Raw genomic sequence first — 27,791 nt, 5'->3', positions numbered from 1 at the left:
GTCTAGGTATTACTAGATGTCTTTGCATAGAGAAAGGCTTCAACATGTGTCTTCCCACTACTGCTGCTTTGGCTTAGCCTGGTGTGGTTTCTACTATAGCACAACTAAAGGCAGAAATAAACACTCCACACTACACCCAGTACAAGCATTGGGAGGTATGCACCATTTTGTAAGGTATGACCCCCAACCCCCCAGCCAACTCTTAGATGTTCTTGCTTGTTCTGCATATTTCAAGTTTTATTTCTGGTGATTAAGTTCTGTTAAAGGTGTCACTGAATTCCTTGTTGACAGTCAGGTGACAAATGCCTTCTCCATTCAGAACAGTTCAAAGGTGCTGTTCTTCAGCAATCCTCATATCATCATGTTAAAACAAGAGCATCAGAAAGTGCACAGGCTTGTTAAGCATCACCAAGGCTTTGTAATGAGATAGCGCAAGACTTTATATGGGATCAGTTTAAATCCTAGCACTCTTGACTTCACATTTATTGAAGCCCATCCTATTTTGTACAACACTGAGCATAGAGTGTAACTCTGGGAACCACAGCTGTGACTTAGTTAATGATCTCAATAAATCCTACTTAAGCAGAGACAGGAAGAGAATTATGCAAATGACTATTACTGTGCACCATGCACTTGATAACTGAAGACATACCACAATAAGCTTCAGCACATAAACACCAGTCCTCTTTAAATCCAGATATGTGAAAAATATTCATGCAAGGGAATAGCTTACAGAATTTTGCTTCAGAAAATTTGCAGTTGCAGAACATTTATTACAAACCTAATATTAAAGGAAGCATACAGAAGAAATGTGTACAAAAAAGGATGGTTAAAAACCCAAGATGACAGATTTTTCACATATAGCTGTGACTGTGACAAAGAATTACTTTTCTGGAAAGACCTTTCTCAAACATTGTGATAAAAGACTCTGCCACTCATATTTGGCAGCTAGATAAGATGTCTTCCATGAGCCTCTTGTAGACCCAGGCATCACCTTTAAGCCGTTGTCGCCGGATACCCACTGCTTCAGACTTACTGAGTTGACACACTTCCAACTCAAATTCCATAGTTACTTTACCAAAATCTGACCGTGTTTGACATTTCAGGGTGTAACTGTAAAACAGAAGGGAAACCAGAAAAATCATTGAACCATTTCATGTTTGTTTTGCAATGCAATTTTAAATTAATAAAAGCGCTTTAAAGAAAATATCACATTGCTGTTCAGAATATTGTGAAACAACCCACAATTTAGTCACCTGAGAATACTGAGTATTTGTGAATACTGTAGTTTCAGGGCACTGTATTTATCATTTTAACCTAGGACCAATATGCAGCACCAATGTCCTACCCTGCCACAGGAACCTCTGATAGCCAAAGACCCCCATCCTCAGAGCTGGAATAATGGGAAGTTCCCAAGTTTTTCCTAGACAACATCACTCTCCTCTCTGTTAGTTACAGCTGAAGTGGTGTGAAAATAGGAAAAACTGAATGCACAGTTTGAATCATTACAATGGGAGCAGGTGCTGCTGTGCAATCCAGCATCCTTCCAGATTATGAGTCTGAAAATGCATCAGAGGTTGATGTATGCTCTGATGTTCTACCAACACCCATCACTGAAATACTCAAGAACTTGAGAAAATTCATACTGAAAAGTGAGCACAATGGTCATTTCATGCATTGGGAGCTCAGGAAATAGTAATTCTAACCAATCAGTGCTTTAAATTTAGCTAGTAAACCATACAAATTCCAATAATCCACAAAATGGTGTGTGGCTTCTGCACACCTTTTAAAATGTACTGACCTCTTGCCTAAAGGCTAATATCTTTTAACTGCTGAAAATGAGGGTTAAAAGGTATCCACACTATTTTCCAAAATTGTCCCATCTGGTCTGTACTGTACCTAAACCAACCTTTTGCACTTAAAATTTCATGTCAGACAGACAGGGGCTGATGTGAATTTTGCATAAGAGGTATTCTATTATAACCTACTATAGGTTATAGTACTTTAACCTACTATTATTGGTTAATACCTGTTGGTGAAAGAGCTCTGCTAGAACACACTTAACAGTTTTGCAACCCAACCCTTGTTTGAACAAGTTTTATTGCACACATTCACTTAGTGCTTTGTACAATTTCTATAAAGATAATGTCACAATGGGGTCAAGAAACTAAGTTTAAATACTTTGCTTTTTCAAGGACTAGGCTAGCAACCATTTAGACAAATACAAGTTGAAGTAATCATAGTTTACACTTACCCCTTCTGAACATATTCCACATGCTTCTTTGAAAGAACAATAATTATTTCATTCAACAGTTGGTCTGGATTCATGAGATGAGTGATGGTAATATTACAGTGTGCCTAAAAGTAGTCAGCTTGTTAAAACAATTCAAGAAATGCAAAAATAAAAATCTATCTCCTAAAACTGAAGACATGGCAAAATGTTTTCACTAAGGAAGTTTCAGCACAGCTAAGCACAGTGACAAATCCTTCAACATCCCAGAACTATCACCCTGCTGTATGCCCCAGAGTTGCGAGATGGCCTGGAGCTGGGACAGAGTGCTTCTGATGTCAAGGAACAGGCATAGCACCATGCAACTTTTCATGTATAAAGAGAAGACACTACTTACTACTTTTAAATTTACTGTTAGAGGGATTTTCAATCGCATCTAGTACTTCATATAACAGTCTTGTACACTAAGTGACCTCTTGAACAACTGGCAGATGCCTGGAGATAGCGGAAGGAAGCATACAACACTTGTAACATGCCAACATGTCCTATCTGGCTTCTTAAGTCACAGAAGCAGCCCAGAGAAGACAAGACTGAAAAACAGCTTGAAAAATGAACATAGGTTGAGGATGCAAAGTCGGTAGAAGAGTGATTCTTGCGGTCCTTATTTAGATTTAAATGTATGCAACTCCCTGACATAACTGCTGTAACACTGTCTTGCTGTACTGTAATCCAGTGTCTCTAGACATGCCTCAGGAATTTCACATATACTACAGGCAAGAGAAACTGAGGCAGGAGGTTAAAGGCATTTAGAGACAGAATATCTAGCTTCCAGTTGCTCAGGTTCCTGGGCTATTTGCACAGTCTAGACTCCTGTCTGATGGGCTGGTCAGGTTTGTAACCCAAACCTGTCTGTCCTGACAGACAAATCTTGTCCTGAACTTGTATAACTGACAGACAGCTCTCTGTGAATATTAGAGGTATCCCAGCAGCCAGTCAGCTGAAGGGACACATCACTGGCTTGTATATAACTGTTTATGCCTTGGTAAACAACCTGCTGTCTTCCATGGCAATTATATTTGTCAAACACATTGCTTATGGATTCAAGTACAAATTCTTCCTTGTATAGCTTCTGAAGTATCTAAGTTGCATTTGAGTGATGTATACAGAATCACAGAATCACAGAATCACCAGGGTTGCAAGGGACCTCTGGAGATCATGCCAGTCCAACCCCCTTGTCAAGGCAGGGTTCCCTGGAGCAGTGACACAGGATGTGGCCAGGTCGGCTTGGAATGTCCCCAGGGAGAGAGACTCCATGACCACCCTGGGCAGCTTGTTTCAGCGCTCTGCCACCCTTGATGTAAAGTTCTTCCTCAAGCTGAGGTTGAATTTCTCATGGTTTATTTTATGGCCATTGCTCCTCATCCTATCACTGGGCACCACTGAAGAGAGTCTGGCACATCCTCTGGCACCGCTTTGAGGTATTAATATGGATTGACATGATCACCTCTCAGTCTTCTCTTCTTTAGACTAAACAGACTCACCTCCCAGTCTCCCATAAGAGATGCTCCAGCCTCTTAATCATCTTTATGGCCTCTGCTGGACCCTCTGCATTACCCTTTTCTTTGAATTGTGGAGCCCAGAAATGGACACAGCATTCCAGATGAGGCCTCACCTGGGCAGGGCAGAGGGGCAGGATCCCCTCCCTTATCTGTTGGCCATTCTCTTCCTGATGCACTACAGGATGCCACTGGCCCTCCTGGCCTCAGGACACTCTGTCAGCTCACAGTCAACTTGTCCTCACCAGTACCCCCATGTCCTTCTCCGCAGAGCTGGTCTCTTGTAGGTCACTCACAATCTGTTCTGATACATGGGGTAATTTCACCCCAAGTGCTGGACCTGTGCTTTTCCTTGTTGAACCTCATTAGGTTTCTCTCTGCCCATCTTTCCAGCCTATTAAGTTCCCACTGAATGACATCACAGCCTCCAGGTGGATCAGCCAGACCCCCAGCTTCAAGACTGAGGCAAAGAAGGCATTCAGTAATTCCGCCTTCTCTGTATCTTCCACTACCAGGACACCCACCTGATTAAAAAGCATCCTCATGTTTTCCCTGATCTTAATTTTGCTGCTGATAAACTTGTAGAACACCTTCTTGTTGGCATTGATATCCTTTGCCAGACTCAATTCCAAGTGGGCCTTAACCTTCCTAGTCATATTCTTGCATATGCTGGCAATACTCCTAGAGTCCTCTCACATGGCTTGTCCCCTTTTCCATATCACATAAATTTCCTTCTTCCCTTTGAGGTTTGCTAGAAGCTCCCTGCTCATTCATGCAGAACTCCTGCCCCCTTTGCCTAATTTCTTAATCACAGGGATATGCTGGACTTGAGCTTGGAGGAAGTGATGCTTCAGTATTGACCAGCTTTCCTGGACTTTCTTCTCTTCTAGAGTCCCATGCCATGGGATTCCTCTAAGTTGATCTTTGAAAAAGTTGAAATTAACTCTCTAGTTTTGGGTTCTAGTCCTGTTACCACTCTGCTTCCTGCACACAGATCCCACATTCCATCATGTCATGGTCATGACAGCAGAGACTGTCCTTAGATTTCACACCTTCACTTAGTCCCTCCTAGTTTGTTAGTACAATGTCCAGTAACACACCTTTCCTTGTTGGCTCTTCCACCCTTTTTGTTAAAAAGTTATTTTCAACAACCTTCAGGAACTTCCTAGACTGTGTCTGCTGAGCTGTTTGGTCCCTCCAACAAATATCAGGGTGGTTGAAATCCTCCAGGAGAACTATGGCCTGTGATCGTGAGACTACTTCCATCTGTTCACAGAAAGACAGACCCTATCAACTTCCTTCTTGAATCAGGGGTACTATAGTAAACACCCACAACTAATGTCACCTATTTTAACCTTTCCTTTAAATTCTCACCTATAAACTCTCAACTCAATAATCTGACTCTAGACAGAGCTTAGTACATTCCAGTTGGTCTCTCACATAATGAGCAACTCCAATACCTCATCTCACTGACATGGCCATCCATGACAACATTTCAGTCACATGAGCTATCCCACCATGTTCTGTCATTGCAATGAGACCGTGGCCCTGTGACCACACATAGATTTTTAGTTCTTGTTTATTCCCCATGCTGTAAATGTTTGTGTCCAGGCATTTCATGGAGGTAATCAAGCAACTGGGTTCCACAGAAGGGGTCTAAAGAGCAATCACCACAGGCATACACACCCTCTGTTTGCCCTTTGATCAAATGCACTGGTTGTTATATCACTGTACTGGAGGAAGCAATCGCACAAGCATTGCCATTTTAAACCCCACACCCAAGTCCTTCAGTCTAAAGTCTGTCTCTCCAAATTGGCTGGGGGCTGCCAAAGATTCTCTTTCCTGCTTTAGAGAGGTAGATCCCATCTCTGCTTAACAGGCTACAATCATTAATGTACAACCCATTGCCATAAAAGCCAAAATCTTCTTAATGGCAGTGGCCATGAAGACAGATATTGATCTGCACTATGCATCTGCTTCTGACTGTCCCCTTTTCTCTGAGATGACTTGCGCGCCAATGTCTTTCACCTGCTTCACCAGGCATTTATAATCTTCCTCGATCCTGTCAGTTGTTTCACTTGCAGCATCCTTTTTGCTGCATAATAAGGTAGTAGCAGTCCATGGTAGTAGTGGAGTCCATGCTCTTGATGAGTTGGGGTACCCTCTCGGCAACATCACGGATCTTAGCACTTGGTAGGCAGCAAACTTCTCGTGACTTAATCAGACCACCAGATGGGTGTCTCAGTGCCCTTTCATAAAGAGTCACCCACAAGTGCTCAGTTTTTCTTTTTATGGCAACCTTGCCCGTGGACACCTAAAACCTTTAAATCCTCATACCTGTTTTTGGTCTCAATGTTGGCGTGTGGAAGTTGAATTGGAGCACTGCTTTTGTGGGTCACAAGGGCTCACAGTGTATCCTGCTAAGTGGTATCCATTGTAGGTGGATGGCTCTGAAGCCACACCTGTCTCCATTTCAGCCCCTCTAATACTGCAGTCTGTTAACTGTCTCTTGTTATTCAGCCACCTGTCACAACAGGCAATCAACCTGTGCACACTTTGTGCAGATAGTAGCCTTTTCTCCCGTAGAAGTACCTGGGCATTCATTGCAAGCTACCACCTGTACTGTCATCTCCTTCCTTACCAGTTCCATCTGGACAGAAGCATTATACCTTTCGGGGGCTCTCTCAGGAGACACTTGAGACTCTTGTCTCTAAGGCAAGTGTCCACTATTATGGCAGAGACCCAGAGCATTTAGCATTTACCTAAGCTGTGGACCTATTTGCAGATTGCAGCACCCTCCCCACATGTTCTGACCATGCAAACTGCCACATAAACTGCCACTGCTGCACTATGTGCTGTTTGATGGGTGTGATCACCTCGTTCCTGGTTGCTTATGCTCCCTAGAGCTGTTTAAATCTCCCTCACTGCTCCTGGCACCAGCCCCTCCTCACCTGGTTGGCTGCTAAGGGCTTCCAGGTCTGGACAGGGCCCAGGGCTGCTGCCTGGATATCCCTGAGCTCGTATAACCCCTTTGCACAGCTCAGTCTAACCCTCATACTGGGCCTTAGCTTAGTCACTGCTGCTGCTGCCACTTTGCCAACTGACTGTTCTGTTCACTAGTATCATGCCAATGCCATGTACTCTACAAATTTAATATTACTCTCATAAGTGAACTTTGGTAAGAATAAACTGTTAATGTAATGCTAAAGTGCAACACATACTTGAGGAACTGCTTTTTCTTTAAGTGCTTAAAGAAGGGTAAGTAGCTAACCAGCTCAGATGCAGTGACACTGGAACTTTAACAATCAAAATTAAGCTAACAGAAATTCTTTCACAAGGTGTAGTTATTTAGGTTCTAAGTCTAATTTCAGATTCCCTAGACATCTAAAGACTACCCCAGAGTGGACATATTGCCGCTGGACTACAGAAACCTAAAACAGGCTTTTAGTGGGGGATCTAGCAGTAGCTCCATATGAATAACATGACTAAAAACTGTCAGGTAGCGCTCCTGTAAAACTATGCTACTTCCTTCACATTTGGTTTAGATGGGCTATAAGCAGCCATGGCCAAACTCTTCCCTGGATCTGTTGCCTGAAATCAGACTAACAGATAACTGAGTGTGTTATCTGGGGCACTATCTTGTTAACAGCAATGGTGTAATAGCACTTTACTGTAGAATGCAGGCAAGACAGGTTACAAAAGCTTTCACAAAACCATTTCTGAAGCTACGGGATGTTTTCAATCATAATTATTGTAATATAATAATTAATATATAATTAATTATTCTATTAATACTTGCTCTTAGTTAAGACCTTTGCAGCAACCATACCTTAAGTTTCCTTGGACAGTCTCTAGTGCATCGTTTCTTCTTGCTTGGTGTAAGCATTGTGATCACTTTATCTAGGCCTCTTTCAAGACTTCCAAATATTTTGGCTTTTCTCTTCTTTTGGCTGCTATCCACATGTGCAAGATTGAGATCTACTTCAACTGACTGACATCTGTTACATGAACAAATTAATTGGTTATTTTTCCCTCAGTGTTAAAAAACTAATTATTTCAGACATGTCACTAAAATACTACCTGATGTGACAGAACAAAGAAAATTAAATCAAGTGCAACATGTTACGGGAGCTTCTGTTTGAAAGTCTGTTGAAATTTAAACCCAGAGATTTATCTAGAAATTGCAGTCCTTTGGGGAACTGGAAAAAGAATGCACTTACATTATGAAAAATAGGAATATATCCTAACAATAATTGAGTTGCATAATTTTAAAACTTTTCTCTATCTTCTTTGTTTTCTAGTGAATGTAAAAGGGGGTTTTAGAAAGATTTCTATTCTCTTGGTAAAAACAACAGCTTGCTGTTGTAACAAGGCCTCCTAGGCAGCACATGGATTAAGGTAGTCCCGCTCTAAATCGGGAGTGCACAGAAATAACTGGACGCTTACCTTGTTTCAGGAAGAATCTCAGCTGATGCCAATTCATCTGTGTTTGTTGGGTTTGTGGGTTTCTTAATTGGGGTGACTGCAGTGAAGTGACTCTCTGAAAGAAAGCGTCCAAGCCAAACCGAGTATGTCTTTGCATAACAAATTTTCTTCAGCAACAATTTCTCATTGTTAATTATTTATTTCTAACACCAGACCCCTTTTCTACCTCGAGTCTATATTTTAGGAACTATAAAATATGTTTTTAATACTACCTCTTCTCTACAAATTAAAACTGTGACTGATTTCCCCAGGGCTCTACAAGTCAAATGTTAAGAGTAACCAATGCAGTTCAGTATTAGAAATTTGAGGATTAGAATTGCTTTCTAACCTTGCCATTGGTCCCTGAATAAACACTGAGCAATCCACTGCATTGAGTAGTTGTATTCTTCACTGATCCATTTCCCTTATGTGAAGGGTGTAAGTTTACATAGTCATGTTTAATACACAATGTACATGCTACACAACAGCCTAAAAAGTCAGTGTCTGCAGAGCATGGTTTTGAATGTGCAGGAGAAAGCCCCAAGTGAAACAGTCAGCAAATGAGTTGTCACAATTAAATCCAGCTTTGTTGTTCAAAGTTTCAGTGCTCTACAGAATTGCACCTGACTCCAGACAAATAACCTCAAAATTTCCAATGTATACTTCCACTTTTCTATTTCCTGAATCAAAGACCTTTCAATGCACCAAATAATTAGCTTTCCTTGTTTAATCCTCAAAAATCTCACTAAATAAATGAGCTAAAAGTGTTTTTACATTTCCCGTTTCAGATAGTATCTATTTTGTTTTTAAACATACCCTGACATCAGACCTTACAAATTATCACATACAATCTTAAGGCAAACTCATAAACTAGTATTTGTATTGGTATTCTTCAAACTGTTGATGAAAGATCTCATTAAGCAGAACAATGTTCAAAATCCCTTATTACTTGAATCAGCCTGCAAAGACTTACAGTTCCTGAACAATACTCCATAGCACCTGACAGTAAACAGTATCCAACTGCAAGGAGCCCTTGGCATTTGAATTAGCATTTACAGTATCAACACCAAAACTTTTATGGTAAGCATTGAAGGAAATGGTAATGTACATATGGGATATGTACACAAGACAGGCTGATGACAGAAATTTCTGGTAACTCAGAAAAGCTGACATAATTTAGACAGATTTCTGTGGTCTATTGCATAGCTGCAAGACCCAAATGTTGTTAACAGAAGCATTTTCACTGTTGCACTGGATTGTGAAAATGGTGATGTGCAACCGTAAGAAATCCAAAAGTAAGATTTCTCTTAGGACCAGCAATTAAAGCAGATTGAACTGAAAGTATGCCTTTATTTTCATTTAAGGTAAACACAAACAAGAAACAGTGCTGAGGAAACTGTGATCTCAAACTTCACGGAAAAATGGAACCAGGTGCAAGCTTTAAGAACACAGCACTTGGCTCCATGGTAGCATGTGTGAAAAGGGGCTCACACACAGTAACTGTGAGCAGCAATGACTCTTGCAGGTAACACACAAGTAACATGCCCTGATGGATGTTTAAGACTATTGCAGTACCCCACCAGATAAACAAGAAGAACCAGGATGGTGTACAGAGCTAAAAAAAGTTAAGTCTTCCAGAAACAGATGTACTGGGTGCACAAATATTGTGCTCGTATTTGAATTTCAATGACTGCCAAGCAACATATATACTCTTAAGCTTTCATAAGTTACATGCTACATACCTTTGAAAGCAGGTGCCCTAGAGGTAACAGCTTGTACCTGTGTCTCAATCTGACTCTTTGCAAAAGGAGTCTTTGGAGCAGGAAGTACAAAGGGTGTTTCATTTCTTAAAGCTGACACTGTCTCAACATTCTCTTTGTTTTTACGCTTCTTTGATGCCACTTTTCTTGTCATTGGAGTTGACAGTGTGAGTTCCGTATCCTCCAGCTGGGCATCAGGCCTTGAATGCTACAGGAGATGTAATGAAAAGAAAAAGGCTTGCTGTATTTTGATCACATTCAGACAAGAAAATTCTGAAGCAGGTTTAAAATACCATACAACACTTGACTATGAATCAATGGTTAAAAACTGTTCAGTACTTCTGATTCCCTCTAAAACTTGCTCATGAAGTTTTCAAGTAATTTGCCACTTCTTTACCTGCTCTTCTAAATTCTTTAGCTTGCATGTTTGACAATATTACTCACCAGCCCACCTAAACACAGCTAGGAATTTTCATTTGGCTTAATTGAAAAATTTTAATTGCTTCATTTGATTTTCTTGTCCAATACAGACAGGTTGCACTTCTGCAGACACTTGTCCAGCTCTAGACTTGTTTCTTGAAGTTTATTTTTTCTTGCCCATTTTAAAACCCTCCTTTACTCATTTTCTAGATGCCCAAAACTCAAGTTTTAATCAAATTACCTACAGTTAGAGGAAGGCACAATGTGTGTTCAGCTATATATTTAAAACACTTCTTTACTCGGCTTGTAACTCCACTTGGCTAGGGTCCACCAAACATTTAAATATACAATAACTTCTATGTACAATTAGAATAAGATCTTCTGGATTAAGAATACTATATCAAACACCTGCTTTGTTCTATGAGTATTTAGAGTAAATTCTTGTAACAGAGATTCTTCAAACAGTGAAGCTGTGTCTGTAAATTCCATGAGTACAGGGCACTTCACTGGAATCTGGCAAATCTTCACACATCACAGTGTTTTCAGACTGAAAGTAAAAATTCAGTTGAGATTCCACTGCACACTTATAAGTAAGACTTTATCAGGAAAGACTGCCACTAAAATCTAAATCTAACTTCTTTCTAAGTTCCGAATAATGGAAGTTCCCGTGACAATAACCTAAGTTTTATAATATGAATTCAATAATGTTATTGTAGATTTGCCATTTGTATCAAAAGCAGATGTGAAACTATTCTCAAAGAACCATGGCTGAATCATATTTCTTGACCTGTGTCAAGAAGAGAAGCAACTCACAGAAATACACACCTTTGAATTCAAGGCTTGGACCATAACCTCTTTTCACCAAAAAGCCTAATAATAATCTGGAAAGAATCCAAGAAAAGAATGGAGTAATATTTGAAAGAGGGCTCGATAAATGTAAACACATATATTCAAAACATGTGACTACTGAATCCACAACACTAATTGGAACTAGCATTTGGAGCCCTTCATATGATTACTAGATCTGCGCACAACCCCCTGCCAAGCTGTCAGTTATTAAATCAAGGGATTTTTAACTTCAGCCAAGGTTGCTAACCTTCATGGTTCACCCCACATACAATCAGATGTATATCAAACATCCTTAGTTCCCAACACCTTTTGTTATTTACAGGAAACTCTTCCCAAGGACTTGTTTCGTACCATTTCAATGAAACTGCACACAGTCATTTTAAGTTGCTAGTCCTTGGCTGGAATGGGTACCATTTCAGAAAGCTGGAATGGATGACAATTTGAGTAACTTATGTTCTGCTGGCAGGTAAGTTTCTGTTGCCCCATGATCAAGGATATCACAATGAACAGATCTCTCATTATTACTACTGGAATAGAGCTCCCTGACAAACTGCCAGACCTTCTATGATGCCTTACTCAAAAAGCCCTTACCAGAGGGCTGCTTACTACAAGCAGCTAGGAGCCTGGTACTGTAGTTGAAATCACATTCCATTAAACATGAATGCATGATTAGGATACCCTGGCTTCTGTGTCTGAGATGTAATTCATGGCATGGTAAATTTGTTGCAATATGCTTCTACATTAAAATGCTACAAATCAAGCAGTATTATGTACAAGTTTGTGCCACCAAATTCAGAAATGGGTTAAAGGTTCTATTTGCTTTGTTATCTTTACATTAGAGCAGGTCCAGCAAGAGAGCTTTGCTAGCTGGGTGTTTTGGCAAATTCAGTTGATATTCACCCAGTAACTACATTCAGGCAAACTAAATGGGTCCTGAGTTCTGCAGGAGGACTAATGGATTGCTGTATTGTGTAGACAAGAATTTCACCATCACCTGGCAAGGCATAAGGCATACGTTAATTAGTAGCATTTGCCAATTTACCTTGGACATCACTAGAGATGAAGTAGCTTCACAGTATCAGCACAACTGAACCTAGTGAACCTCCACCTTAATCATCAGAGTGTAGAAGCATGACCCACCATGATCACAGAAATCACATTATGCATATTCAGAAACACTTATGATTCATGATGTGTATCTTATGCCGCTCTAGCAGTCCTAGAATTCTCATCTCAGAAAGGCCATACAGGTAAACTGAAACAATTTACAGGCAACTGAATCAGATAAAGTATTTATCCTGAGTGCTTGCCTCTACACAGACAATTTCACAGATGTTTTGGCTCAAGGGGAACAGCTAACACAAGTCTGCAATTCCACTGAATGCCTTGGAATTTGTCAAATAGACTAGTATCACTGACATCACATATAGCTGCATATTATATATGACATTGCAATCAATTTAGCAACTTTAGCCACATTCTGAAGTGCCCTATCGCTACCAAACTACAGGATTAGAAATTCCCTATAGATATACAAAACTGCTTCAGAATCCAAACCATCAGCAAAACAGCAGCAGCATGTTTCCTTTACTCAAAGTAAACAGCATCCTCTCTAGGATTATGTTCTCAAGTGAAACACATGAGAATGGGATGACTCTCTGATTTGATCACCAGCTCACATAGTACCCATGTTATCTCAGAGCAGGCTGCCCTGGTGACATGGCATGATGTATGCATAGATTTTCCTTACTAAATGTAACCCACAAGGTACAAAAATACATAGAGACAAACATGGAGTGCAGTTAGTCATCTGCACAGAACAAGATCTGGAATGATACCCAGGCCAGACAACAAGGGATTTGAGGCCATTAACAAGGAGGGATACTGTGTAGCACTTGATGCATCATATCCTTCCAGATGGCTATTGCAGTAAACCCAATACACAGAAGCGGCCCAGCTTGCTAAATCATGTTAATGAGAAGATGGAACTGTTTAAGGACGAAGACTTTGGCTGAATGCATACATCACAGAGTATTCTGAATTGGAAGGGATCCACAAAGATCACCAAGTCTAATGCTTAAGTGAATGGGCCGTATCAAACCCACCTTGGGTTATTAGCACCATGATTTAACCAATTGGGCTAAACTCAGGGTCATGCTCTCTTCCTGATATTTAGAGCACTGAAGTGTTTTTCCAGGCAGAGCTTTGTCAATGCAGAGCAGGATTTGAAGCAAGATGCTATCCTGCTGAATTCAAGCTTACCTCAAGGCCTGCCGACATCATGGTACTGGCATGCCCTGTTGGACAGGGAAACTTTAAACGAACACGCTTGCCACGAGCCTTCTTGGCTTGAAGTAAGAGGTATGTTGCTGACATGTGGTCATATTTCCACTGTGGCGTCAGGGAAAAAAGAAAGAAAAAGAAAGGAAGAAAAAGAAAGGAAGAAAAAGAAAGGCAGGAAGGCAGGCAGGCAGGCAGGCAGAAAGAAGGAAAGAAAGAAGGAAAGAAGGAAGGAAGGAAGGAAGGAAGGAAGGAAGGAAGGAAGGAAGGAAGGAAGGAAGGAAGGAAGGAAGGAAAGAAAGAAAGAAAGAAAGAAAGAAAGAAAGAAAGAAAGAAAGAAAGAAAGAAAGAAAGAAAGAAAGAAAGAAAGAAAGAGAGAGAGTATTTTAATCTCCTCTTTGGAAACATTGCAAGTACAAATCAATCTCAGCCTTCTGAAAATTTCTATGTGTCTACAAACTTTTCTACCTGATATGCAACCCTAACTACACATAAGTGTAATTTCAGACTTAAAGTGATTCACATTATGTGTCTGAGATCAAGAACAATGCACTATGCTGATTGTTCTTTGCAAGTTAGTTCATAGCTCATGAAGTATCATGGAAAGTAATGCTGGAGTCAAGACCTATCTACTGAAGTGAATGCAAACCTAATAATTTGGTTTATCCAATACTTCAGCAAGAGTATATTTTTTTTGGAAGTAACTCCTGCCCATTCTTCCCAAAGCACCAATTTTTTGCATGATTTTCAGCAACTCTGTGTGTGCAAGGAACACACATACCACTTTTGACAGGTTTGCAGCATAGTACAGTTAGTTTGAATAACTTATAAGGGATTAGAAGTCTTCCAGTAAAGGACTATGCAAATGTCACAAACCTATTTGGAAGGACTTTCCCCTCTGTAGACAGATTATTCTAATTATTTCCTTTAACTGAAGAACAAGGAGAATTAACTGCACGAATCTATCCTAATTATCACACACACTTTAACACATGTTTCTGCTACAGGTATGTGGAAAACCCAAGTGTTTAAAAAACCCCAAAATTACCATCACTGCTAACAAGTACAAAGAAGGAAAAAATTCAGTTTTAAGGAACAATTTTCAGAGTCAGGTAAAAGCTGGAGTACACATCACACATTAAGTCTCTTCTACTACACTATTGCTAATATTTGCACAAATCTTCTACAAGTATTCAGTTCAACTTTTCTCATTTGTAGTCAAAAATGACAAAACATACTATTTTTAAAAATCCATGAATAGTAACTCAAAAAAATCCTGTATTTTGTAGACTGCCTGGGTGTTGCTCTGATATATTTATCTTGTTTTCTTTTTCTCCTCATTCTTGAACCATTTCAAAGCAAAGAGTTAACCCAGCAAATGGTATGTGCTGCTCAACTATAAATTTTCTATGAGTCTACTCTGACTTTCAGAGATTCAGAATTTTACTGTGGTGGGAAATAACAGTAAGATTTAGGAAACACGAAGAGCACAATTAAACAAGAAAAAGAAACAAACTTGAACTTCTGATCCAGTAGCTTGTAGTTATCAAGCTACAGCCAGATTCTAGAGTTCTGCCGGGGCTCCTTAAATCTGAAATGTATGTAAAATGTCATACTTGAGAATACATAAGTATTGGTCGGATAACACACTAAACTTTTATTTACTCTATTACTGAATTTAATTACCATAAATTACTGATACATACTTCTTACCTCTGTTACCAATTGCAATATAGTCTCCCTGCTCTGCTCGTGAAACACAGAGAGCTCTGTTACACAGTCCTCATCAAGATGTCCCAGCTGCAAGAACACAATGGATATTGAAGTATGAGCTTTTCAAGTTGCCCCATAATTCATACCTGACAGTGACCACTGTCATGAAACCCAGTGGGCTGAGTCAATAGTCAACAATGATTTTAGATCTTGTATTTCAAATGTTTAGCATCACATTGTGATGTTTAGCACATTGTAGGGAGCAGACTGAAAAAGATATACATCTTCAACAACTTCACAGCCTGACCCCTCACTTGGTGAGAGCTTATGAATTCAAATAAGGCACCCAGAAGTACGTAAGATTTTTACAGAAGAGAAGTTATGCTTTCATCTGTCTATAAAGATCCAAAGCTACAAGTCTTGCCCATCTCTACCAGAGCCAGCTGGCACGGATGGTCACATCACAGCACAGTCAAACTGCTCTTTACCTGGGTAAACAGTGGCATCTGGTGGCAATGGGAAATATTGGCTGTCAACATGCAGGAACTCAGCACTTTCTGCTGACAGACAGATTATTTTGTTTTTTTTTCCTCTTCATACTGCCTTCATCTCTCACACAAGTAAAACAAGTGATAGAGAGACAGGAGGAATATTCTTTCAATGAAACTGAATTTTGATTTAAATTTTCAATGAGGACTACATACAATACAAACCATAATCACATCTAGCATGCACTTCAGAAGATTTGTGTTCTGCACATTAAACAAAGTACTAGCAGCCTAGAGAAGGAGCAGGTCATTCGTATGTGGAAGTACTTCACATTTTTATAAGAATTCAGTTATTTTGCAGATTCAGCTGCAGAATATGATGAAAACACATTTGAGATTTCTCAAGAGAAATCAAGAGCAAGTAATAATATTACCACAGCTAAAAGAATCAGAAAAGAACCACAGCCACCTAAAAGTTCATCGTTGAAGAAATGCCTTCACACGATAAGCGATGAGGATGGTAGTAACCCAGTGAATACTACGTGAAACGCCGTAACATTTATCTGACCAGTGTACTTACAGGGTATTTACTTTGCCACTGAACAGCATCAGAAAAACCTTGCATGAGCCAAGGGTGACTTAATAGGTGTTTGACTGTAATCCGCTTCTTTGGGTCAACCTGGTGGGCAATAAAAATCAAAGTGATACTGTGGAGAAAAACTGTGGAGAAAAAGAGAAGAAACAATTCATCTTCTACACAGAATGTTAGGGTGGCTAGGGACAAAACCAGAAACCGATATGGTTTCAGAGTATCACCAAAAGGAAGCTTACACTCAAAAGACCTTAGATATGAAGGGCAGTTATAGAACGTCAGGCACAATAGATCTCCCAGGGATTTGCAGCACTGGCTAGATTCCTTAGGTGTAGCTCAAATGCATATTTGGCAAGTTAAGCTTCATTTACAAAACAGCTTTTGTTTTTATTGCACATTAAGAACAACCAAATGCATGCTGTTTGAAGACTTTGTAAGAATTAAGCTTATATAAACACATAATGTTTTTAAAATATTTCATTCATGTAATGGTTTGAACCTATGCAACAGTACTTTATAGACCTAGTGAACATAAACAATACCTTTACCTGCAGCATTTGGTCAAGGAGCAGTGTACTACTAGGAGAGAGCCACTTTGGAATACTGTATTTTCCTCTCTGCAAAAAAGAAGAGGATTTAGAACTAACACTGAACCTCAGAAGGAACTACTAAATTACTTGGACTACAGTGACATCTGTACTTCGTAAAAAAAGAACAGCAGGAACAAGTGAACTTAGTTAAGAATGACTTGCATAAATGTCATGGCACTACTAAAACCCAGCAGCATTAGTAAGGAAAACGCTATGTTTTAATTACCAGCTGCAGTTTTCACCCATTCTGCTTGTGTGATACTTCCATCTCTGCCCACTTTTGCAGCTAACCTGCTCCTTTCTCCATTGCCTTCATTTCTCATGTCAACACAGTTCTGAAGTTCTAGAAGTGCAAACATTCTGGAGTGTGAATGACTGATATTAGCACTTTGAAATGTGAAGGTTCACTGAAACCACTTTTTAGACACTAGAAGTACACCATTCTCAGTATTAGTATTTTTTAATAGGTTACATCTAATGCTAAACTTTTGATATCATACAGTAGACAGGAGAAAAGTTATAGATCTAGCAAGTGGGATTTTTTCTGTAAAATTATTTACTGTTGGTTTTCTTTGATTTTTGATTAGAAGAAAATTGAAAACAGCTCCCAGATGTGAGGTGTAATCAAATTCACCATGAAGAATCATGTATTTCTCAATGAAAACTGAGAAAAAAAAATCAGTCATTACATTAGCATTTTCTAATGGCAGTTTTCTTTCTCTAGACAAATGCCTCAAAACCAAAATAATATGGTATTATATGCAGCTACATTTTTAAGCACAGTATGCATTGCTTTGACATCATAGATTTAAAAACTTCAGTTATATCTTTACAGACACTACTAGTAAGTTATTTATGAGTGGTTTTGTAGGCTGTTTTACAACACAGTTGTACTATGAAACTATGTAACACAGGTAATCTGCATTCTGGTTTTAGTATATTGCTACAGAACATGACATAACAAAGCAATTTTCATCTGTTGGACTGTGAACAATACTGGATGGTAAAGAGGTTGTGATATCTACCAGGTACATAAGATCATACCAGAAGTAAGTTTTTTTTACAGAAGTTACATCACAGCTTAATTTTTCGCTTCAGAACTCAAGACATTAATTTAAATACTCACAAGCGAAGAGATGTGGAACATCCCTGGGACTTAACATTGCATGCAAGTAATATGATTTTAGTTAGATTCAAGCAGTGGATTTGACTTGGGCAACAGGTTCAAGTTGAGATTACAATAAATGTCAGGATTTATAATGTGTGAAATTAAATACCACAATGGTGGGTGTTTTCATTTCAAACAATATTCAGTACACAACAACATAAAATTAAAACAAATTCAAAGTGGAAATAGCAAGCATGCGTCTTAACACCAGTGACCTGATGATTGGTTTTTGACTGCTCCCAGACTAAGCTTTAAAACCTTATTGGTTGTTTCAGCTCACTTCGACACATTCTGCTGGCAGACATTCCGTTAGTCTAAACAACTCAGTTTACAGTTCTTGTCCACGCTGGACAACTGTAACTACACAGAATCATCTTTGATATTCTTAATTAAGGTCTCCATTTCACATCTGAGTTCTCTGCTCAATTAATGCCTTAAGCAGTTGGATCATTTGGATTCTCCATCTTGCTGCAATGAGCACCAGAAGGGGTTTTTTCATCCCATGACAGAATGCCTTTAAGTGGACATGCTCTCCATGTACACTGACCTTCTGGGTAAACAACATGGTTCCCACCACAAGCAAAGAGGGAAAGGGGGCTCAAGTCTATTGACAACTTCCATTTTATAGCAATTTTACTGAGAAACCGTAAGTGCTGGCTAGCATTATTTGGACAACACTCCTAATCATATTGTTTAGTTTAGGTAGTCTTGCAAAGAGCAGGGAGTTGGACTTGATCCTTATTGCTCCCTTCCAATTCAAAATATTCTATGACTGTGTAAGTAGGGAAGTAATGTAATTTTAAATGCATCTCATCTGAACATCAGCACCTTTACACAATCCCTTAGGATTAAACAGTCTTTGCTTTGGGCTTTTTTTCCCCTTTTATTTTTCAAAGTTCTCTCTGACAACTCAAACTAAGCTTCCTAGAAATCTTCTGTCAAGGCAGTCAAGTGTACTCCAATTCCAGATGAAAAATCATCACTCTTTGATGAAATAATCCGGTGCTTTATAGAGCTCGGATTGTTATGCACCCTGAAAACATGCCCTGTGCAAACCAGTGTCAGTTACTTCCTGCCAAAGTAGTCCTTGAATACACTCAAGAAGAGATGTTTTGGTGCTGTTTTAGACATATCAGACTCTTGGTGACAGGAGAATGAGGTAGAGGAATCCAAAGTCCTTACTCTACACAGTTGTTTGTCATTCCAATCAGAGCAAGCTTTATCAAAACAGATTTTTATGGCAGATCAGAAGTAGCTGGCAAAGGAGCACGTGTGATGAGGAACAGCAGCTGTTTAGCCACATCAAGAGGCATTTACAGGGAAACAGAACCAATGACTTAATTATATTATTTACTATTTATTCAACCCCTTTTGGAGGAGGAAATCATGAGAGCAGATGCAGAATCCTGCTTTTCCTAGCCATGAGAATGGCTGACAGTTAAGAACAGTATTTTTAGTAAATCCTACAAACAGAAGACAGATAAACACACAGATATAAATTCAGCCCACTAGCAAGAAAATGCTTTTCCTGAAACTCAGTTGTCTACTGTTTCATAGGACCAAGCTAGAATACTGCAAAGGCAGAGGGAAAACAGAAAATCCACAAAATATTGATGGAAAGAGTAGTAAAGCATAACAATATTCAGCCGATAAAATTTTTACTCAAGGCACAGCTCAGAAGTTTCTGTTATCAGAAAAAAAAAAAATCTTCCATAATGCTTAGTGATTCCTGGTCCTCATGTATTCTAGTCTCATCAGTACCTACCGTGATCTTCCTATAGACAGCCATGACGTTTTCATCATCAAAGGGGAGAAAGCCACATAGCAGAGCATATAGCAGTACTCCCATACTCCAAATATCTGCCTAAAAAATAAAGGTTGAGAGTTCACAAACCTGATCTGTCTAAAATGGCTTACAGACAGATAACATTGTCTCCTTTTGGCAAAACTCACATGCAACTTGTGGAAAGTAGGCTCCTTAACTCTGGACAGAACTCTTATATTCCAAGTGAAAGTACCGTTTTCAATTCACTCAAACTACAATACTAGTAAAACCATTACCCTCTCCTTATGTTACAGATTGCTGTATTACCTTCAACCTACAAGGATTTCACTAGCAAAAAGGAAATCAAACTCATCAGAAGGAATTTTGTACTCAAATGTATTAGTGATTATGACAGCTGTCAGCAGTTACAGTCAACTTTAAAGCCCCACTGTTTTTTGTCTGTGTAGGCATGACAAGGTCCATGTGCCTTGTACTGTAACTCCCACTTCAACCATAAACACAAAGGAGGTTTGAGAATCACTGACTCCATGGAAAACAAAACAAAAAGAGAAAGCAAAAGTCAGAGGCCAGGGACAGTGGTGCAAAGAAGATGAAGGAAAAAAAGACTGATTCTACACAACAACACAGACAGTTAAGAAGTTTGAGGGGATTGCAATTGCAACATTTTGAATGGATTGACAAGGGCAAGTAGCAGGCCCTAAGGTTCCAGACATGGAATCAAAGCTAGATAAATGCCACAATTTTTCTTCTTTCTAATTTTACTACACTGCACAGTACAAAGAGCAAGTTTTCATACAAGAATTCAAAGGCAAAGTACACGGGATACTGAGCCTGCATAAAAATTTGCAACAAGACTTCATAATTAACAGGACAAATCGCTGCTTGGAATAATGTGGTAGAAAGAAGGAATTTAAGTTACTTTTTGTAGAGCAACACCTGGGGACAGTGATGGATTAGTCAGAGATAATGAAGCCAGGTGGACTATCTGGGGTCAAGAGCTATTCCAGGCTGTGTCTGCTGTCAGTTACACAGCTTCTGAGAGCTACCAAGGCAATGTTATCTAGTGGCATTGAAGAGAGACACCAAGGGAGTGCATCTGAATCTCACCACCTTTAAATACACGCTGAGCAGGAAAAAAACCACCCTAACCCAAAATTGTGTCACCTACCTCTGAGCCAATGTATGCTTTGCCCTGAATCAGCTCTGGTGCTGCATAAGCTGGGCTTCCACAGCATGTGTTCAGATGGTAATCAAGGCCACCCTAGAACAAGACAGAAGACTGATGACAGAAACATTGGCTCTAACACAGGTGGTGTCTCCTAGCAACAGCATACTAGGGCCTCAGAGGCTTCATTTTCCACTGCTGTGTGTATACAGTCACCTAATATTTTGCTTTGGTACAACAGAAGTCTTCACTAGGCAAAAACTCTCTAAGACCAGAGGAATCCAAAAAATGTTCAGATCCCAAGCTGCTCCCTCACATGTTATCTCAGTAGCCTTTTCTGCAGCTCCTGCTCTGATAGGAATACTTTCCTTTGTGACCCCAAAGAAAAGAAATGGAACTTGGGAATCAGTAACCCAAGAACTACTGGGCATTAGGCTGGTTGGATATTTATATCAATATTTAATGCAATAACTTCATGAAGAACTACTAAAATGATTCCTTATTAAAAACATGTTATTTCTTAGCCTGAGCTGTGTTCTAAGCAGATCGGAGTAAGATGACTTTGTACCAGCAAGATGGTGGTCTGATTTCCTGCAAGGTGCTTTAACTTGATTCAGCTAAAACAATCGGAGGACTTTGGATCAGTAAGACCTTCTTCCAATTAAATTCTTTCTTACCAGCACTCATCTCATTTGTGAAGAGCAGCAATTTAGAAACCAACTTGAAACTTGGTAAACAGCTCAGTACAACCATATGGATCCAGAGGCTTTGTAAATGTAAGGAGAATCTATTTGATTTGATCCACAATCTCCACAATAGACAACTCTTATGAAAATAACACATGCTGTTGAAACTTACAGGGGGAAAATGGACACCAACATAAGCTTTACAGTACATGCCTTTGTGGGAGTAGATATTTCCCACACAAGGCAACCTCTGCCTTAGATTGGGAAGAAAGATGAAGTGTAAGAGGAGAAAACAATCTGATGTTCTGCTCAGAAAATGTAGAACTGTCTCACACTATCAAGCAATTACCAATGGGACGACAAGTACATAAACAGCTCAAATTCAGTGGAAGGCTCTGCACTGCACTCTGGAGTCAGTCATGCCTGCAGTTTTTACGTGCATACTGTAGCTGGTTTAGCTCTGCTCTGTGAGAGCAACTGACAGTCTTACCTTTGGCTTTGCACAAAGTCCAAAGTCTATCAGCTTCAGATTATGTTCCTCGTCAATCAGCAAATTTTCCTAGTGAAAGAGTAAGTGGTAATGAATTCTTCTATAATGCAAGTATCCAAGAAACCACATTTTATTTCACCTTATTTCTTCTTGCCATTACCAGCCAGAATTTACCTAAAGCTCTCTGGAGATTTTGACTGTTTGCTAATGAATACATCCTATATTCCATAAGGGGAATACAACCTCCTACCTGCTCCTAAAGGCCTGAAGGGCCGCTAGACAGAAACCAAAAACTGTGAGGCAGCAGCCTGCCCTGGCAGAAAAGGCAGCCAGTGATATCCCAGGTGGTGTGAAAAGAAGCAGGGCTGGCAAAGTGGGGGAAGCCACTTGCCTTCTGTTCAGCACAGCGAGAATAGCACAGCAAGTTTCTGCCCGCCCTCTAGCACAGGGAAAACACCAAACTGAGGTAAGCTCTGTGGATCAGTACCAGCCTGTCCAGGGTGCTCACTTGTTCTGTGAGGAGAGGCTGAGGGAGGGGTGGCTGTTCAGCCTGTGCGTGAGATAGCTTCAGTGGAGACCTCATGGCAGCCTTTTAATTCCTACAAAGGGGTCACAGAGACAGAGCCAGCCCCTCCACAGAAGTACATGCTGGGATGCTGACAGTCAACCAGCATCAGAAGACATCCAGACTGGTACTAAGAAAAAGCCTTTCTCATAAGAAAGAAAGTGAAGAGCTTAACAGGTTGCCTGGCAACATTATCCTGCCTCATCCTAGGGACAGTTCCAAGATGTGACTGGATAATAGGTTTAGTCTGACACTATTTTAAACAGGAGATAACAGAAGCCAACAGAAGTCACTTCCCAACCAAGTTATCACACAATCCTTTGAATCCATCAGGTCTCTAGCTACAACCCAAATCCTTCCAAGCGATACACAGGTTTTGCCTGCAGAGAAGTTCTCTGGAGACAAGGAGTTCATGAGGTGTCTAGTAAAATGATTGTACCCTAAGAATTTGCTTTTCTCAGAGTTATCAGTGTCTCTAAACATGCAGCCTTCTAACCCCTACAAGGAGAACTGGTGTCTTCTTCCACTCTGGGGAATGAAAGGCTTCCATTTCCTAAACCCAAGCTTAATTCCTGTGGTGACAACAAAGTCACAGGATGAGTCCCTGCCCAGTCCTCACTTGTTTACACTGTGGAAGTCACATTTTCCTTTGACTGTCACAACAGAATGGTTTGCACAACAGAGAGGAACCATAACAACTCTCCCTGGGCACAAACTGGAATAAAGGGGATAGCAAGAATGTCCAATCAAGAGTTAAAGTCAAATCCATGTCTGCTCCACTCTCAGCTGGAGTGCATGACTCTGCATCTCTTCCAGAGGAAGCTCCTTCCTCAGGATAGAGCTACATCCAGCTACATCAGCTGAAGAACAAAGCAATAAGTAGAAATAACACTCTTTCAGCAAATATTAGCTAAAAAGCTGTAAGCACAGGAGAACAGAGAGGATAAAACTCACACTGGGCTCCATTCAGAGAAATGAAAGTGTGTCTTCATTATAATTTCTTTAAATCTCACTACTGTTCAGACTTACTGGTTTGAGATCCCTGTGGGCATATCCCTGACTATGCACATAAGCAATTGCTGAAACGATCTGCCGAAAAAATACACGAGCTTCCTCCTCAGAAAGGCGGTCTTTAGAAATTATGTAATCAAACAGCTCTCCTCCAGGACAGTACTGCATGAAAGCAGAAAAAAAACCAACATTTGGGATACAGTAATGAAATCTAAACATGAACAAGGGCACTGGACAGCAAGGACAAGTCACTCTTCTCTTTCCTTCCATCTGCTTTATCCCAGCAGCACCCACCCAGGCATGCCCCAGGCCAGTGTGCAAGATATCATACAAGCCCAAGAGCCCAACTCTTGCCTGACACTTGCCACAGCTATATCACACTACTGTCACAGGTAGTGATGCCCAAAACTGCCATCAGGTAGTGATGACAAAAACTGCCCAAAAGGTGACAATTCGGTGGCACTTCTCAGGTCCTGCATATCCTGCTGGTGCTATTTTTTGGAGAGTGAGGTGTGAATTAAAGTCAGTTTGCTTATTGCAAACAGTGAAAAGTGGCTTTTACGATGACACGGAACACATTGTCAGCTACATTTTTAAGCTATGACACCTTGGGCACACTACTAAGATGATTTTCAAAGAATTGTTTCATTTGGACTCTGCTACCATCTACTGCTATGGCTAAACTCAGGGATCTTCACCACAGCAGAAACACCATTCCTTACCTCTAAAACCATGAATATTTTCTTGGGTGTCTCAATCACATGATACAACCGGCAAATGTGCTGATGACTCAAGTCCTTCATGGCATCAATTTCTAATTTAACACGAGGCAAGTCATCCTAAGAGATCATAACAGCAAGGTATGAAATTGACAATTAGTTTGACAGCCTGTACATTACAGTAAGCCTGTACAACACAACTGGTCAAACTCAAATCAGCACCAGCTCTCTCACTGCTCACCTGCCCTCCTCACACACTGGTCCGTAAAAGCCAAAGGAGCAGATGAACAATAGCTACTGTTCTCATCAGCACTCCACTTGACTTACAGAAATTTAGTTATTTAACATTTAAAGCTGTAACTCCCTCAGTTTTACAGCCAGAGAATGTTGTCCTCTCCACACGAGGGCACGGGATTTGTGGTGCTTACAGCATCTACCACTAGCCCACACTGACAGGTCACACTTGTGGTCCTGAGAACTCCACAGGAACAGCGCATTACCAATTCTGAAATATCTTTTGCATTACCTGTAAAGCAAGCTTGTCCATGATTTTTATTGCAACTTTTTCACCAGTGAGACGATGTCGTGCAAGTTTTACCTTTGCAAATCCACCTAGAATTTGAAACAGAGATGTGTAAAGCTCTGCATGGTCACAAGCTTTCTAACACATAGTCTCAGTTACCCTGAAGCAAATACCATATGCACAGTATGTAGCATCTTTGCTGAAGGAGGAGGCAATTGCTGCCACCATCTTCTAGTTACATTTCCACAGTTCTGCACTGCAAAATACACCGAGGAAACATCACCCAAAGACTCTGAAGTAACAGTTAATCTCTCAGATAAACACCGAGGTGAGCGGACACATCACACATGCTTGTCTGCATTCACAGACTGAGCCCACCTGTGCCAACTGTTCCGTGTAATTCATAGTACTTGAGAATTTCCTCATAGTCACCTCCGGCCATTCTGCGACCCGCAAGACGCGGGCAGCTGTTCTCAGCACCTGTAAGGGGAGACCGCAGATTGCACTCATGCTTTCGGGCACAGGAAGCGACTCGGCTGCAGCGCCCGGGGAGGAAGGAGGGGCTGCTGTTCCCACGGGCCCGTCATGGCTGTACGGCGACAGGCGCGGCAGAGCCGCGGTCCCGAGTCGCAGCGGCCAGAAGACTTTCGAGTCCCATCCCATTCCCTGCGGCACGACTGCCAAGTGACCCCTGAATCCCAGCCCATTCCTCGGGGCGCTGCCGCCAGAAGCCGCTCGAACCTACCCCGTCCGGGGGCAGTGACCCCACAGCGGAGCAGCCCAGAGAGTCCGTTACCGTTCAAATGTCCCGCTTCCGGCCGCCGGGATCGAGAAGCCAATCTCCACGCCCCGCTCAACCGGAACGAGTGTGGGAGGGACGGGCATGCTGGGAAGAAGGACGACAGGGAGTGGGCGCCGCTACGGTGGGAAGGGTGCTGCAGGCTGGCTGCTAAAGGGGGCGGTCTCAGCCGAGACCAGTGCCTACGGAGAGGGGAAAAAAGCGCCTGCCTCTCCCCGAAAGGGCTTACTCTGCGCAGCCATCGGAGGGAGACCCGCGCCGCAGGAGCTGGAGCCACGCACAAGATGGTGGCCCAGGCTGATGCCCCCGGGGAGGCGGGGCCTCCCAGCGCTCCCCGCGGGCGTTCCCGCCAAAGACCGGGGCGGCCGTGGCTGCCATTCGCGCTACTTCCCCCGGGCTGCCTGGGTCCGTACGGGCCGAGGCGCCGCGTCTCTCTGTCCCGGAGCGGCGCGGGGCAGGCAGTCTCCATTGTCCGGCATATCTTTAGACGACCATTATTTGACAATACGTTCATAAAAATGCTGCAGACTGCATCTTTACTCTATACACAGGAAGCAACACAAGGCAGTTCGTACCCTCGTCTGCCAGTTATTTTAAAAGGCAGGAAATGTGAGGGGAACAGGGCAGGACACATGAATTTAAAAAAGGAGGAAAACGAGAGGAGAAAGGGCAGGAAACGTGAGGAGAAAACTGTGAGAAACTTGAGGGGGAAGGCGTGGGAAACATGATGGGAAAATACAGGAAGCATGAGGGGGAAAAGGACAGGACATCTGAGGAGAAAAAAGGGCAAGGAAACAGTACGGGGAAAGTGCAAGAAATGGGGGGGGGGGGGGGGCAGTGCAGCAAATGTGAGAAGGGCAGGAAACAGGAAAAGTTGGGTTGGAAAGTCATCAGCTGTTATAAAAATGTTCACAGCCAAACCATTCTGTGTGGCTGCTTTGGGATGCTGCACAGGCTCAAGGCCAACTACATCTTCAAGGACTGACTGTGCATCTGGCTGTGCAGGCCAAATGCCTGTGCATCGGAAGGGGCAGGATCAGAGAGCCCCTTTTGTGTAGAAGTACATGATCTTTGTTCTCTGTCATCTTCCCCTTGGGACAGCTTTTTGTCACTTTCATCTTCCCCTTGGGACAGGTCCTGGGCCCTGTAGACTTCCGCATGAGACAGGTCTTGGTCGGTGTAGTCTTTCCCGTCTTCCTCCTCCTTGATGAAGGCTCCATCCATGGTCTTCGGCACTAACAGGACTGATACCCCCACTGTCCCTGTCCATTGCCTGCTGTGGGCATGGGCTTTCAACAAGTGAGGTGAAGGACTAAGTGAACAGCAGGGGCTGTGTGGGTCAGCTGCCTGGCTCTCTGCCCATGCAACTGTCTCTTGCTCCCTGAAGGCTAGAGAAGCTTGCCACCTCAGCAGCAAGATGTATATGGTGCTCCCCTTCCTTGGGAGCTCTGGCCAGTGCTAGCTCAGAGGCTGTGGCACCCACTGGGGCAAGAGATGCACAGGTCACCGACTGCCTCTCCTGTTGCCTCTGTGCCCATGCTGCTGAGATAGTTGGGCCTTCTCTGGGGAGCATTGTGAGGGTCTTCATTGTTCACTGGGCCCAAGGAGTTGTCCCAGATGTTGTAGCTGGCACAATCTTCCCTTTGGGACAGTTGTTCCCCTTGCAACAACTATTTGTCTGTGCTGTCATCCCCTTGGGACATCTCTTGGTCTGTCTGGTCTTCTGCTTGGGACAGCTCTTGGTTTCTCTCATATTCCTGTAGGGATATTGTCTTCCCCATGGGGGACCTCTTTGTCATTGTCATTTTCCTATTTGGACATGCCATAGTTGTCTTCGTCTTGGGACATGTCTTCGTTGTCTTTCTGTTGGGTAAATTTTTTGTCATTGTCCTCTTCCCCTTTGGACAGGTCGTCATCTCTCTTGTATTCCCCTTGGG

At 41.6% G+C, this 27,791-nt stretch overlaps 1 protein-coding gene across 4 annotated transcripts; it reads right to left on the bottom strand.

Annotated features, from left to right (window-relative positions):
- Positions 1 to 752: 752 nt before the first annotated feature.
- Positions 753 to 25,965, bottom strand: MELK (maternal embryonic leucine zipper kinase). Of its 4 annotated transcripts, none has more exons than XM_085042074.1 (17): positions 25,852 to 25,965; positions 25,434 to 25,535; positions 25,059 to 25,144; positions 24,536 to 24,652; positions 23,832 to 23,975; positions 22,238 to 22,306; positions 21,065 to 21,157; positions 19,876 to 19,974; positions 16,895 to 16,969; positions 16,341 to 16,439; positions 15,273 to 15,359; positions 13,542 to 13,670; positions 9,993 to 10,218; positions 8,233 to 8,326; positions 7,616 to 7,784; positions 2,255 to 2,358; positions 753 to 1,113 (listed from the first exon to the last, which is right to left on the bottom strand). In XM_085042074.1, exons 2-17 carry the CDS (start codon positions 25,495 to 25,497, stop codon positions 936 to 938), a joined length of 1,833 nt encoding a protein of 610 aa, XP_084898200.1. In that variant the 5' UTR covers positions 25,498 to 25,535; positions 25,852 to 25,965; the 3' UTR covers positions 753 to 935. The 4 variants fall into 4 exon arrangements, with proteins under 4 accessions (XP_084898200.1, XP_084898199.1, XP_084898201.1 ...); XM_085042073.1 differs by having other exon boundaries at positions 25,801 to 25,852; XM_085042075.1 differs by having other exon boundaries at positions 16,901 to 16,969; positions 25,801 to 25,852.
- Between the last annotated feature and the right edge of the window lie 1,826 nt (positions 25,966 to 27,791).

The sequence above is a fragment of the Lichenostomus cassidix genome, chromosome Z (genome assembly GCF_008360975.1).
Source record: "Lichenostomus cassidix isolate B80296 chromosome Z, HeHo_3.0, whole genome shotgun sequence".
Taxonomy (NCBI): domain Eukaryota; kingdom Metazoa; phylum Chordata; class Aves; order Passeriformes; family Meliphagidae; genus Lichenostomus; species Lichenostomus cassidix.
The sequence above is the reverse complement of the archived record's forward strand: the minus strand, read 5'-3'. Positions and strand labels throughout refer to the sequence as shown.